Source organism: Mixophyes fleayi, chromosome 2 (genome assembly GCF_038048845.1).
Source record: "Mixophyes fleayi isolate aMixFle1 chromosome 2, aMixFle1.hap1, whole genome shotgun sequence".
In the NCBI taxonomy this organism is placed as follows: Eukaryota; Metazoa; Chordata; class Amphibia; order Anura; family Limnodynastidae; genus Mixophyes; species Mixophyes fleayi.
In genome coordinates, this window is record NC_134403.1 from 232,349,487 (window position 1) to 232,365,165 (window position 15,679).

Genomic DNA, 15,679 nt, shown 5'->3' on the forward strand with positions numbered 1-15,679 from the left:
GGTTTGGTGGATGTGTGGCGTCTGAGGCATCCGGTAGAGGTCTGTTTCTCCTGTTATTCCACATCGTATAATGCTTTTTCCTAAATTGATTTAGGACTTGTATCAAAGGAGTTACTGCCGGCTGTCTCCGATGTTGCATATTTACCAAGGGGGATTTCAGATCATTCTCCATTGGTATTAACAGTTAAACTTAATGTTTCTCGAGGTCAAGCATTTTGGAGGCTTAACCCCTTTTGGTTGACATTATTGCAGGATGGAAATACTTTAGAATCCCAATGGGAAGAGTACTTTGTTACCAATGTGGACACGGCAGCCCTGCCTCTCGTCTGGGATTCATTTAAGGCTTTTTTAAGAGGTTCCTTAATTAGAAGTATTAACTGTTTCAAAAGAGAGTCTAGGTTGAGAGGTGATAGATTGGATAAAGAGGTTGTGCGGTTGGAGGAGGTATATCTCTCTTCTCGTGTGGCTTCTGATAGGATGGCTTGGTTAGCGGTACAGAGAGAATGGTCGGATTACTTGTTAGATAAATCAAGGCGTAAGTTGCTATTTGCTAAGCATACTCAATACTTTGAAGCGGATAAGTGTGGTAGGTTTTTAGCTTATTTAGCTAGGTCAGAAAGGGCGCCGGCTGTAGTGGCGTGGATTACAGATACTTTGGGTGTTGTGCATACCTTGACTGAAGAGATCAGTGATGTTTTTTATGTGTATTTCAAAGATGCTTATGCGTCAAGAGCTGAGTACTCAGACTTTGATTTGGACACGTATTTAGCGGCTGTTTCCTTACCTGAATTGAGCGCAGATGGTAGAGAAAGTTTGGACCTGTCAATTACTGATGAGATTGTAGATGCAATGGACAACAGGAAACAGGAAACAAAACTAGAGTTTTGTTTCCTGTTGTCCATTGCATATATGAGTATTATGTTATCCTCATGATAATTAAATGTAACCTTTGAACCACAATTACAACAGCTTCCTGTATAAAAGGGAGCTCATTTCATATCAGCCCTATCCTTGAGAAAGACCTAAATCAAGAGGTCGAAACGCATTGGAGAAATAGGGCTACTGGACCTGGAATCTTTGAGGACCCCATCTATACTATCTTAACAGCTAGCAAAGTGGACCCCGGGGATTTGAATTACAAGCTGATTACCGACTTGTATCTGGTAGGGACCCTCATAATCCTATGGTCCAGCTTTTATGTGCTATTTTTATATGTCATTTTACTACTTTTTTTATGTATGTACAATAAAATCTTTATAGGTAAACGGTATCACACTAGATCCGTTTCTTTTTCTTTTTAAATATGAAAAATATCCATCTGGGAGAAAAATCCTGATGATCCCTATGGAGAACTTTAAAGAAATCTGAACCCAGGCTTATTATTTCTTTCCATCTTGTAAGTGTTATCACATAAGAAGTCGAGTGAAAAAAATATTATATGACATCACAGTATATGGAATACCTTTAATTATTCAAGGCACGTTTATATCTTGTATTTGGTGAGTGGATTCACATAAGAAGAAATCTTTGGATTGAAGTTAACCTCACATTCACCACACAACACTATTTGTTGTTACTATATCACACTATGTTGTGTTTTTGTATCTTTTTATGCTATGGCACCACATAACGGAGGAAAGATCTGAACAAAGTGACCTATGCATCTACCTCCAAAATTTAAGTATTTTTTATTCACTTATTTATGTTGTTAAGAAGATAAAATTGGCTTCCCAGAAGGTGGCCCCCCCCCCCCCCACCCGCTACTCACCGCTCTGTCGACAGAGATCTGCTGAACCTGCCATCCCCAGAAGAGTCTCTTAATTAAGAAGAACTGCTCATTTTGTAAAGGGGAGGGGCTTGTGATGTGTGCACATACACCTCTGCTCTATGTGCACATACACCTCTGCTCTATGTGCACATGCGATTGAGGGCTGCAATACTGGCAGAGGGTGAAGGAAGCCAAAATGCTGCACACCTCAAACCAAGGACCAGGGTGGATGAAGCCTTTTTTTTGTTAAAGAAAAAAACTAAAGTAATGGTTAAAAGAAAAAAAAAATATAGAGCAAGAACCACTATTAAAAGACTCCCTATTCCAAAAGGCACTAAAAATAAACTGAGGTTAGCTCCAGATGAGAGGGGCTATATAGGGTAGGTGCTGTACTAGCTCCAGGTCCACCTAATATACCACATGGTTATAGTGACCCCCAATGGCAGGAAAGAGAGAGTAACCTATAGGTCACACGAATTTCCGCATGGAAAGGTTGTCAAGCAGGTCTCTTGTCACGGGCACTAGGAGTCTTTACCCAGGGATCACCAGGTGATAAGCTTACCAGAGCAGTATAGGTGGTAATATGGTACTCTGGTAGCGGGGTGATCACGGAACAGGAGGCAGCAGATGATAGAGATGCTCGGGAAAGTCTATGACTAGCAGCACTGGTAATATATATGTAGTAATACACGAGGAACTGAATGGACAAAGGACACGTGAGGGTAGTCAGTGGTCTGCGGTAGCAAGTTGTACCACTGCTATAGTGAGGAGGAATGTCCAACAGAAACGAGGAGGTGATGAGAGTCAGCGGTCTGCGTTTAGCAAGTTGTACCGCTGTCTGGGTGAAGGAATGGGATCCAGGTGAAGGTATCCGGGAAGTCAGTGGTCTGCGTTAGCAAGTTGTACCACTGCTATGTGAGAGGACACTGGAACAGGTGACACTGGAAACAGGAATCAGTGGTCTGCATCTAGCAAGTTGTACCACTGAATATATATGTGAGGAGGAGCACGGGGAGAGACTGCAATACAGAGGATACACGGGCACCTTGAACTTGATCCACAATGACATGCACAATATAGTAATGACGAACAGCACTGCAAGAATATAAAGTCACAGAAACTATCCGGGCAAAAGATAACACAGTCAATGATGGCAAAAGTCTCAGCGGATAGTAAGCTCCAGAGGAGAACAACTCAGTCCAGCAAGATATGCAATACACCAGCACAGTCAATGAGAAGTATGCATACCGTGGTTCAGGAGCAGGCTGTCAGACAGAAGTGCAGAGATACCTGAACGGCTGGAGGCCGGCAGGATGCGAAGTCCCTGGAGGGTGAAGCGGTACTCAAGTAGGTGCAGCGCACAGGTAGGTAGACCAGCAGGGGAACAAATACTCAGGAAGCAGTAGTATGTAGAACTGGACTCCCGGAGGACCCTGAAGAGTAGCGATGGTCTAGACGAGATGAAAGCAGTGAGGCGGCGCAGATCCGATGCAGACTGGCGAGTAGAGACCAGCAGGAACACTGAGAAGCACGGAGAGCGGATCAGCTGCTGCAGACACGAGTAGAACTGAGGAGTAGCAGCCAGCAGGACTCGGCAGGTACACGGAGGTAGCGGATAGCAACCAGCAGGTGTAGCCACGATGAAGCACGGGAGAGTAGAGCTGAGCTGGAACTGTTGAGCACGGAGAGCAGCGGATAGGAATCAGTTGTAGCAGTCTGGAGGAAACACGGGAGAGTTGAGATGAGCTGAAGACTGTAGCGCACGGAGGCAGCAGATAGGAATCAGCCAAACAGTCACGATGAAACACAGGAGGGTTGAAGTGGTCTGAGGACTGTAGTGCACGGAGGCAGCGGATAGGAATCAGCTAACTGTCACAATGAAACACAGGAGAGTTGAAGTGGTCTGAAGACTGTAGTGCACGGAGGCAGCGGATAGGAATCAGCTAACAGTCACGATGAAACACAGCAGAGTTGAAGTGGTCTGAAGACTGTAGTGCACGGAGGCAGCGGATAGGAATCAGCTAACAGTCACAATGAAACACAGGAGAGTTGAAGTGGTCTGAAGACTGTAGTGCACGGAGGCAGCGGATAGGAATCAGCTAACAGTCACGATGAAACACAGCAGAGTTGAAGTGGTCTGGAAACCACAGGAGTAGAAGTGGTCTGGAAACCACAGGAATCAGCAGCGCTGAATACACGAGGAAACACAGGAACACCTTCAGAGGCTCATGGGTATTGAGACTCCAAGATCAGGCCACGAGGTATGGACAGCAGGTGCTTTAAATAGGGAGTGTTGCCTGATCAGCCAATTAAGTTAAAGGAACAGGTACTGAAGGTTTTGAAAGGGCTGCGCATGCGCAGACCCTCAGGATGGTGGACAGCCACGGTTCCTAAACACACGGGAAGAAGCACTCACAGTCTGGTGAGTGACATCTCTGAAGCAAGTGATGTTTATTTGCTCAAGTAGTCCTAAGAAGGACAGTTCACATGTCAGTCTGTGGTACTAGCGATCTTTCTAGAAGTATAGATGGTACAAGAATGATACATAACATCTCACTTTTTATATAGTTCTGACATAACTCCTAGCAGGGGGTAAACCAGCCCCCTGATCTGATATGGTTCTGCAACATCTGAGCTATTTTTAGTATCGGGATACGATGTATGTTTCCCAAACATGGATTTACATGCAATGCAAAGCTAACAATATTTACACTTATCTGTGCTATCCCAAAATTTGCTGTGATTTCCTGCATCCTGTTTTAGATACAGAGGACATCTAACAGCAAGTTTAATTAAACCTTCCTGTGCCTTCAGGGGTGTTGGACACTCACACATCAAATGGTCTAATTAACATGAGATTAACATGGATCCTTTCTTCAGACAGTTGCAGAATACACATTTCCTCCACTCTATTGCTAACTTGAGAATTACCAAAGAGAAGCTGCAAAACCCCAAACAAGTCATTTCCCTACATAATACTTTCCAATGTATCATGATAAGTGCTTTAGCAATTGTACATCGGTGCCTGCACCTCTGCTTGAAATACATTTCTAGAATAAATTATTTATACATGATCCATTCATATATAAGTTATTTATAAGTGATCCAGCCACACTATGATTGTTGTGTGTACGGTGGAGTCTGTGAAAAATGTTATAGTTTTAGGATCAGAGCACTTAATTCGTAATAACAAAATCTGCCTGCGTGTCTTTTTTTTATAACTGCCCATACATATAATTATTAAAGGTAACTACTCAATTTTAGACCAAATTGGCTGCAAATCAGTGTATGGACCCTAAAAGACTGGAATGGATGGTAGTAGAAGAGGATAGAACATGACCGCATCTAATAATGTATGTGGCCCAAACATCAAATGTCCAGATCTTTCAGAAATCTTACAAAGATTACCCATCAACCTGGATACTAAATATTTGTTTTTTTTCTGTCCCAAATATACCTTTAGAGAAAACGCTAGGGATAGGGATGTGACTAAAAAGCCCCCAAAACCCAGTAGGCTAACAAATCAAGAAATCTTTGTAGTTACCCATGCCCCACTCATTGTGTTTTTACACTATATGGACAACCTCCACCTCTTTTTATGTGGTTATCTATATGTATAGGTCTAGTTTTGCAAAAAATAGGGTCAAGGGCAGACCAAGACCAAAACATTCCTTCTACATATTTATAAGTTCAATTCTTACTCAGTTTACTTTTTGAATTATAAAGCACCCAAGCACCTGTGCCCTAAGGTAGTAAACTTGCCTTGATTCCATCTTTGGCTCCTTCTTGAAGATACGGTATAATAGAGTTGTTCCAAAGATCAATAAACCATACACGGAAATCCTCAATCCCAATTGGACAAGACAAGAAGAAACAAGGACCTGTCAGAGAAACACAGACTTGTAAGATTCATATGGGTGAACAAAACACATTATCTTTATACAATAAAGTACAAGATGAGGTTTGTGCCTGGGGAGGTTAGACTCCAATATTAGAACTGCTTCGGGCTGTCCACTATTCAGCGACAAGTGAATAATGTTAACCTGTTTTTCCTTTAGATTACTTCTGTGATATACCCACATAGATCAAGCCATGTACAAATGGCATTGACGATTGATCACTACTCAGAAGGAGTATCATACAGGGCAGCACAGTGGCTTAGTGGTTAGCACTTCTGCCTCACAGCACTGTGGTCAGGAGTTCAATTCCCAACCATGGCCTTATCTGTGAGGAGTTTGTATGTTCTACCTGTGTTTGTGTGGGTTTCCTCCGGGTGCTCCGGTTTCCTCCCACACTCCAAAAACATACTAGTAGGTTAATTGGCTGCTAACAAATTGACCCTAGTCTGTCTGTGTGTGTTAGGGAATTTAGACTGTAAGCCCCAATGGGGCAGGGACTGATGTGAGTGAGTTCTCTGTACAGCGCTGTGGAATTAGTGGCGCTATATAAATGGTGCTGCTGCTGATGATGGTTTAAGTCAAGTGCCTGTTTACTGAACTGCTCAATTTTTATTCAGTTTAATATATAATAAAGCTCTGCAAATTGTGCACAATATGGTAATTAAACCCTCTCCAAAAATAGACTGAAAGTGCTATCTATAAGAAAAAAACAATAATATACTACTTAATATGAGGACAAAAATAATAAATAATATTTCAGTTGTAGCTTTTGTTGATAGATTTGCATGTAAAACACTGATAATGAGCACAAAAGGCTTAACAGTTTCTAATAAACAACAAAAATTATAAATCTCTTTCTTTAATGCTTATTGTTTCCTGAGATACTACCTAGGCTACACAAGAAAGAAAGTGTATTTCTTAAAGAGTTTAATATGTGGCTGAGAAGTTGGTGTAAGGTGGAGGGTTATAGGTTCTGGGGCAATTTTTATCTTAGCTAAAGTCTCTGAAGCAGGGAGAGTAGAAGGTGCAACTCTGCTAAGGGAGAGGATGATCAGAAGGCTGGAGGAAAGTGGTCAATAGGTATGGCTTGGTGGGATACTGTAGAAACATTGGGTAAAATAGTGTAGCCACGGAACAATGCTATTAAACACAAATAATTAAATACAAAAAAAAAAAAAAAAAGGTGCTCCAATAGTAAGTACAAGTAATGTTCAATGCAACGTGTTACTGCTATGCCCTGTAATTCTTGTACCCTTTCTGAAACACTCGCCCAACCCAGAAAAACTTCTGACATCCCAAAAATGAATCTCTTAACTATACAAACCCAAATAAACAATGGCCAGTTTTCACTTACATATACACTATAACATCAAAATAACTTTTACATACAAAGCCATGTGCTTTGTGCTACATATACCTATGAGGAAGTCAGTAGTACTGTGCTTCTCCAGGAAGGTGTGTAGATGATACCAGAGCCGAGGCACCCAGTCAAGAACCCTGAGCAAATCCCCATGACCAGTTCCAATGCTGCCCTCCGATTCTAGTAGCTTCCGACGCAGATATCGACCCAAGAAACCATTTGCTGGTTCCACATTATTGGAGAAGGTCAACATCCTGTGAGATTACACAAGACCATTCAAAAGTTAGTCCCTTGGAGTAGATATTACTGCATAAGATTTGTGATATCCTAAGCCCATTATTTCCTACAGTTTAAACCCACAAAGCTTTACCTGAAGCTTATGTGCAATCCATGGTTTGGACTCATTTTCACAGGTTGATTGGTTGTTCCAATAACATAAGGGCTGCAAGTGAAGATTATAAGACAAAATATTACTATATGTAAACTATTACAAATCAGAACCAGAAAATGTAAATGTTAGAAAGTATTGTTGGTGAACACCATGCCGACCTGTCACCTGTAGTATAGATTCACTCACACCATTGTTTTCTATAAAAGAGTATTGAGAGCAAGCTGTAAACTGGGATAGAGATAATGTGATGGAAAGAAAATAAAATGAAGAAAAACTAAAAATAAAAAGAAACAGTTGTTAGTTTACTTTAGATATGAGGGGAAAATGTGTCCAGAATGGAAAATGAGAATTCTGACAACAAAGAAGGAGTGGAAGCAAAATAAGGCACATACTATGTGACCTTAGGCAGTTTGCTAATTGTTCTGCAGGGATTTGTTTGCCCCTCTGTATATGTTATTTTGTTTCTGTTCATTGATGCAGTTAAAATAAACATTAAAAAATAAAAATAAAACAAATAAGGCACTGAAAGAACAGTATAGGGGAATAAAAGGCAGCTAGGTACAAATAAAGTCAAGAAAATAAGGGAAAGATGTAATGTGAACAGAATATTAGAAAAAATAGATTGCTAAAAATAGCAGTTCCAAAATGCTTTTCAAATCGAAAATAATCAGTAACAAGTAACAATAAATAAATAAATAGGACATTAGTGGATCACTAAAGAATAGATTAGTTATTTAATTATATGTGTTTTCTGTGTTCACAAAGGAGGAAAAAATTCTAGGAAATGTGTTGTGTATAAGCGCTACACACCATTAAAATGGTTTAACAAGATGAAGAACACTAAATGGCACCCACCTATGTGTGCAAATGGAACAAGATTAAGTAACTAATTGACTATTTGTTACATCTATGGACTTCCTCATAACCGGGTCAATGACTTAAGATTGTTGAAAAGCAGATGTGGTGCCAAGATGGGCAGCATTCAGAGTAAAGCATTGCTTGCATGTTAGGAATTTAGCACTTATCCTGCTTACGCAAAGTAAAAGTACATAACTCACTAGGCAAAGCACCCATATGCTATTAGTCTTAGAGCCCCCGAATCTCACGACTGTTTTACGCACGTGCAATGGAATCACTATTGGTGTTCATATTTTCTGATGACACTAAGCTTCATAGTACAATTAACACATAACAATAACTCTACAAAAAGATTTAAACAAAATGGCAAACTTGGCAGGGAAATGACAGATAAAACTTCATGTTGAAAAATGTAAGGTTATGCGCTCTAGCTGCAATAACTACGCTACATAAACATTAAAAGATATTCAAATGGGGAATTCTGAGATGAGAAAGGATTTGAAATTCTTGTAAAGTTAAGTAGCAGCACTGGGGGTCAGGAGGTTGCTGCAAAAGCAAATACAATTCTGGTACATATAAATAGGAAAATAAATTCTACACAAAATGAAAATATGTTTTTTCTTTTATTTGGGTAACTAATTAGACAACATCTTGATATTGTGTACAGTTTTGGATACCTCATTATAAAAATAACATTGAAGAACTTTTAAAGTCCAGAAGCCAGCAACGTTGAAAACGCCAGCAATTTTAAAAAGAGTAGATTAGAGAGAGAGGTTAGACAAATTGATTTGTTTTTAGCCTGGAAATACAGCACCTTAATGGTAACTTAATTAATATGTATAAATTACATCCAATGTCAAGGAATTTGTCTAAAACTTTTCATACTCAGAACCGTGCAGATGTAAAAGAGAAATCAATTGCAGAAAGGTGGTTTCACCTCAGCAGAGTTAAGGAGATTTAGTTGTGCAATTCCAACACATGTAGTGGCGCTGGCAAACTCAAAAATAGAATTTTAAAATGGATTGGATGCCCTTTTTTTTTTTTAAACAAGAAATTACATATGTAGCTAGAATCGGTACAAGGTATCATAGGGGTGATTGCGCTAATTACCATTTTGAGATCAGAACAGTTTTTCTTTTCACCTTTTGATATTAATTGCCGAAACTGGGGGGTTTATTTTCCCTTCCCTTGTATAAACAATACTATTAGAATTTATGAAATCTAGATGGTCATCTGTGGTTTGTTCATGCCTATTAAAAATATAACTGAAAAAACAGGAGCTGCTATTTATCAGGAAACTACCTAGCTTGTAGGATTTACAATCAGAGTGGCATAAAACTGTGTTTAAGCAAAACAAACTAGGCTTAGAATCCATTCTTTATATATCCTTTTGTCTGGACTCATTTAGTAATACCACTGTTTTTCTATTCTTGATAGAGGAAATCAAGGATCAGGCTGACATTTTTCTTCCATCTGTGTCAATTTCACCTGGAATATATTTTTAAGATCCTGTAATCTGCACATGCAGTACTTTCTTTTGGTAGTACATTAAAATAGTCTTCCATGCAGCTATATAGGATATCTTTTCTGCTTGGAGTTCTCTAGGGAACAAGCATGTCATGTTCTATATGACATGACACCAAAGTTTCCCTTTGAATAATGTACTGACGTGGAGATTTTAACAACAGCTTTAGGACACCACATTTTATTGGCTGAAAAAGACCATGCAGTCATCTATATAATCTTTCATTTCACAGTCTATTGCAATCCTATAATACATTTATTAAGATTTGATTAGTAAAATTGATTTTTAATAGTGCAAAACCCTTTAACATGGCACAAAATGTAAGGCTTGGTTTATATTTGCAAGAATTTATTGAGAAAAAAAAAAGCAATTGAAATGTACTACCTGAATAAGCATTCAACTATATAGGTTTTGTTATTAATAAGGATTTCTAAAATGACAAACATTTGAACATGAGGTGTGAAGGGCACTTGATCCTAACAAACATAAATGAAGGTGATAACCGATGCTGGCTGCCACTGAATATGCTGGTAGACATCTGTGTCAATATCAAATGGGATTTTTATACTTATGTAAAATCCGTTTCTCTTAATCCATTGGGGGACACCGGGACCTTGGGGTATAGAGTAGGACAGGCGAACACTGGCACTTTAACTTTAGTTAAAACAAAAGCTCTGGCTCCACCCCCTCTATACCCCACCTCTTGCTAGAGGCCAGTCTTTGTTTAACCAAGCCTGCAGAAAGGGAGATAGACAGAAACCAAAGAAAAGAGAATAAACTTAACAACACATCATTCTCTTAACAACCAAACAACATGTCAAACAGAAGGAGAAACCAGAGCGTTAAGGGTGGGCGCCCGGTGTCCCCCAATGGATTAAGAGAAACGGATTTTACGTAAGTATAAAAATCCCATTTTCTCTAACATCCCTTAGGGGACACCGGGACCTTGGGGACATCTCAAAGCTGTCTCACGGGAGGGAGCGCTCGGAAGAAACGACGTGAAGCACCTTTCTCCCAAAACTTGCATCCCTAGAGGCAAACACATTAAATCTGTAAAACTTTGTAAAAGTGTGTACAGAAGACCACGTGGTCGCTTTACACAATTGTTCGCTGGAGGCACCATGGCGGGCCGCCCAGGAAGCACTTACAGATCTTGTAGAATGCGCCCGTAGAATATCTGGGACAGGCTCCCCAGCCCCATTGTAAGCCTGACGGATAACAGCCGTAATCCACCTAGCAATGGTCACTTTAGAAGCTGGCCAGCCTCTCTTGTGAGCATCATAAAGAATCAAAAGATCCTCAGTTTTACGTAATTTCTGAGATCTTTTAACAAAAATTCGCAAGGCACGAACAACATCTAGATAACGAATAGACTCATCGTTATCGGAAGAAGAGGAATCAGATAGAGCCGGAATAACAATATCCTGATTCAAATGAAACTTAGATACAACTTTAGGAAGGAAGGAGGGCTTGGTTTGAACAACTGCCCTATCCTCATGAAAAAACAACAGAGGAGGCTTGCAAGACAAAGCAACAAGATCTGAAACTCTGCGTGCCGTAGAAATGGGCAAAAGAAAAACCGTTTTCAAAGTTAGAAATTTGAAATCCCCCGAATTCAAAAGTTCAAACGGTGAATGCTATAAAGCCCTCAACATCAAATTCAAATCCCATGGCGGAACCGGAGGAATATAAAGAGGCTGAACATGGAGAACACCTTGAATGAAAGTTTGCACATCAGGAATGACAGCAAGTTTTCTTTGAAAGAAGATTGAAAAAGCTGACACCTGACCCTTAAGAGAACTAAGACGCAAACCTGCATCCAAGCCATCCTGCAAGAACCTCAGCAACCTGGCCAGACGAAAAGAAGATGTAGGATATCCCTTCTTTTCGCACCAACCAATATATGTCCTCCAGACACGATGATATATTTTGGCCGAAGCCGGTTTTCGAGTACGGAGCATGGTCTGCACCACCCGATCCGAAAAACCCTTAGATCTTAGGATCCTGGCCTGAACAGCCACACCGTTAAAGCCAGATGTTGCAAACTTTGATGTCAAAAGGGACCCTGGGTTAGCAGGTCTGGGCGTATTGGAAACCGCCACGACCAACCTCCTGCCAAGAAAAGTACGTTGGTGTACCAGGCCCTGCGCGGCCAATCCGGCGCCACTAGAAGCACTATCTCTTCACCTTTTTAAGTACTCGTGGAAGCATAACTATCGGAGGAAAAAGGTACACTAAGCGGTAACTCCAAGGGACGGACATAGCATCTACCGCGACTACCCCGGGATCTCTTGCACGGGAACAGTAGCGGGGAACCTTGTGATTCAACCGAGATGCCATCATGTCGACATCCGGTTGATCCCATTTCCCCACTAACTGTTGAAACACCTCCGGATGGAGAGACCATACTCCTGGATGCAGAGTCTGCCTACTTAGGAAGTCTGCTTCCCAATTTTTTATTCCGAGAATGAAGATGGCCACGAGTGCCGAAATGTGAGCTTCGGCCCACAGAAGTATCCTGTGAGTCTCCCTCATGGCCAAGGGACTCCTGGTGCCGCCCTGATGGTTGAGATATGCCACTGCTATGACACTGTCCGATTGAATCTTTACTGGCTTTCCCTGCAGCAAGTGTTGCACACTGCTTAAAGCATGAAACACTGCGCGCAGTTCTAAGACATTTATTGGAAGTTTGGATTCCTTCTGAGTCCAAAGCCTCTGAAACCGAGCCTGAAGACAGACAGCCCCCCAACCCAGAAGGCTGGCATCTATTTGTCACGGGCACTAGGAGTCTTTACCCAGGAATCACCAGGTGGTAAGCTTACCAGAGCAATGTAGATGGTAATAGTGTACTCTGGTAGCAGGGTGATCACGGAACAGGCAATAGTAGATGATGAGATGCTCAGGAAAGTCTATGACTAGCAGCACTGGTAATATGGAGGTAATAATACACGAGGAACTGTATGGACAAGGGCAAGTGGAGGTAGTCAGTGGTCTGCGTTAGCAAGTTGTACCACTGCTATAGTGAGGAGGAATGTCCAACAGAAACGAGGAGGTGATGAGAGTCAGCGGTCTGCGGATAGCAAGTGGTACCGCTGTCTGAGTGAAGGAATGGAATCCAAGTGGAGGTATCCGGGAAGTCAGTGGTCTGCGGTAGCAAGTTGTACCACTGCTATGTGAGAGGAATGGAACAGGTGATACCGGAACAGGAATCAGTGGTCTGCCTTCAGCAAGTTGTACCACTGAAAATATATGTGAGGAGGTGTACGGGGAGAGACTGCAACACAGGATGTACACGGGCACATTAAACACGATCCACAGTAATATGCACAATATATATAAATGACTGAACAGGTCTGCAAATGTAGGAAGTCTCTGAAGTAATCCAGCACAAGGTAACACAGTCAATGATGGCAAAAGACTCAGCGGATTGCAGACTCCAGAGGAGAACCAACACAGTCCAGCAAGATATGCAATACACCAGCACAGTCAATGAGAAGTATGCATACCGTGGTTCAGAAGGCAGTCAGACAGGAGTGCAGTGATACCTGGGCGGCAGGAGGCCGACAGGATGAGAAGTCCCTGGATGTAAGAAGCAGGAGTCTAGTAGGTGCAGCGCACAGGTAAGTAGACCAACAGGGACACGAATCCAATGCTGACAGGAGGGTAGCGACCAGGGGAACCAGGAAGACGTGGAGAGCGGATCAGCAGTAGATGGACGATAGGACTGGCAGCGGCAGCAAGACTCTGCGGACCCACGGGAGAGATGAGATGAGGCTGAGGTGCACAGGAGCAGCGGATAGGAATCAGCTAGCAGTCACGATGATGAACACAGGCGAGTTGCCAGCTGGAGGCAGTAGTGCACGGAGGCAGCGGATAGAAATCAGCTCACGGTCACGATGATGAACACAGGCGAGTTGCCAGCTGGAGGCTGTAGTGCACGGAGGCAGCGGGTAGGAATCAGCTCACAGTCACGATGATGAACACAGGCGAGTTGCCAGCTGGAGGCTGTAGTGCACGGAGGCAGCGGATAGGAATCAGCTCACGGTCACGATGATGAACACAGGCGAGTTGCCGGCTGGAGGCTGTAGTGCACGGAGGCAGCGGATAGGAATCAGCTCACAGTCACGATGATGAACACAGGCGAGTTGCCAGCTGGAGGCTGTAGTGCACGGAGGCAGCGGGTAGGAATCAGCTCACAGACTTGATGATGAACAGGTGAGTGGATAAGGAGAGAAGGCTGTAGTGCACGGAGGCAGCGGATAGGAATCAGCAAACAGTCACTATGGAATATAATAGCGTTGAAGTGGTATAGGAGACTGTAGTGCACGGAGGCAGCGGATAGGAATCAGCAAACAGTCACAATGGAATATAATAGCGTTGAAGTGGTATAGGAGACTGTAGTGCACGGAGGCAGCGGATAGGAATCAGCAAACAGTCACGATGATACAGTTGATGGTAGAAGTGGTATAAGAGACTGTAGTGCACGGAGGCAGCGGATAGGAATCAGCAAACAGTCACGATGATACAGTTGATGGTAGAAGTGGTATGGGAACCACAGTAGTAGAAGTGGTTAGGAAACCACAGAGGTAGAAGTGGTTTGGAAACCACAGGAATCAGCAGCGCTGAATACACGAGGAAACACAGGAACACCTTCAGAGGCTCATGGGGAATGAGACTCCAAGATCAGGCAACGTGGTGTTGACCACAGGTGCTTAATATAGGGAGTGTTGCCTGATCTGCCAATTGAGTTAAAGGGACATACACTGAAGTATAGGAAAGGGCTGCGCATGCGCAGACCCTCAGGATGGAGGACGGCCACGGTTCCTAAATGTCCGGGAAGAGGCACTCACGGTCCGGTGAGTGACACTATTGTTATCAGAATCCAATTCCAAATTGAGAACAAGCGTCCCCTGGTGAGATTCTGCCCGTGTAGCCACAGATCAGTGACTGATGTGTCTGCGGAGACAGGCGAAAAACCTGACTCGCCAAATTCCGATGGGATTTGTTCCATTGTGACAGGAGTTCCAATTGAAACTGTCGTGCATGGAACGGAGCAAACTGGATTGCTTCGAATGACGATACCATCTTGCCCAGAAGTCTCATTGCAAAATGAATGGAAGGTCTCCTTGCCACCAATAAGGAATTCACCATCCTCTGCAAAGCTAGGATCTTGTCCTGAGGAAAGAACACCCGCCTCAGACGGGTATCGAATAAGAGACCCAGAAACACCATCCACTGGGACGGGATCAACTTGGATTTTTTGAAGTTGATAATCCAACCGTGCGACTCCAAGGTCTGGATTACTGTCCGAATATGCAAAAGAAGCTTCTCTGAAGAATCTGCCTTTAAAATTAGATCGTCCAGGTAAGGGATGATTGTAATTCCCTTGGCCCTTAGCAGAGCAGCCATAACCGCCATGATCTTGGTGAAGATACGTGGAGCTGTGGTGAGTCCTAACGGGAGAGCCTGAAATTGGAAGTGCTCTGACCGAACTGCAAACCTCAACAGGGACTGATGACCCTTCCAAATAGGCACATGGAGATATGCATCCTTGATGTCTAGAGCCACCATAAATTCTCTCTGTTCCATGCCGAGAATGACCGAGCGTAAAGACTCCATCTTGAAGCTGGGCACTCTGTACTGTATATTCAAATCCTTTAGATTGAGAATCGGTCTGAAGGAGCCGTCTGGTTTTGTCACAAGAAAAAGATTGGCATAAAACCCAAAACCTCTTTGAGAATGAGGAACCAGAATAATCACCCCGGACGAAAGAAGGAATTGAATCGCTTCTGTTAAAGACAATCGTTTGCCCGGGCCAAGACGGAAGCCCTTTGGCGAAGAACCGTCTGGGAGGAAGACCGAGCAGATCGATCTTGTA

At 42.6% G+C, this 15,679-nt stretch overlaps 1 protein-coding gene across 8 annotated transcripts in view; it reads right to left on the bottom strand.

Moving 5' to 3' along the window:
- The window catches only part of NAV1 (neuron navigator 1), a 199,889-nt gene that overhangs the window by 19,307 nt on the left and 164,903 nt on the right, over positions 1–15,679 (bottom strand). For all 8 annotated transcript variants that reach the window (XM_075195619.1, XM_075195617.1, XM_075195618.1 and 5 more), the window contains 3 exons: positions 7,398–7,469; positions 7,085–7,281; positions 5,531–5,649 (listed from right to left, as the gene is read on the bottom strand). In XM_075195619.1, the coding sequence (XP_075051720.1) occupies positions 5,531–5,649; positions 7,085–7,281; positions 7,398–7,469 (388 nt within the window). The remainder of the gene's footprint in view (positions 1–5,530; positions 5,650–7,084; positions 7,282–7,397; positions 7,470–15,679) is intronic.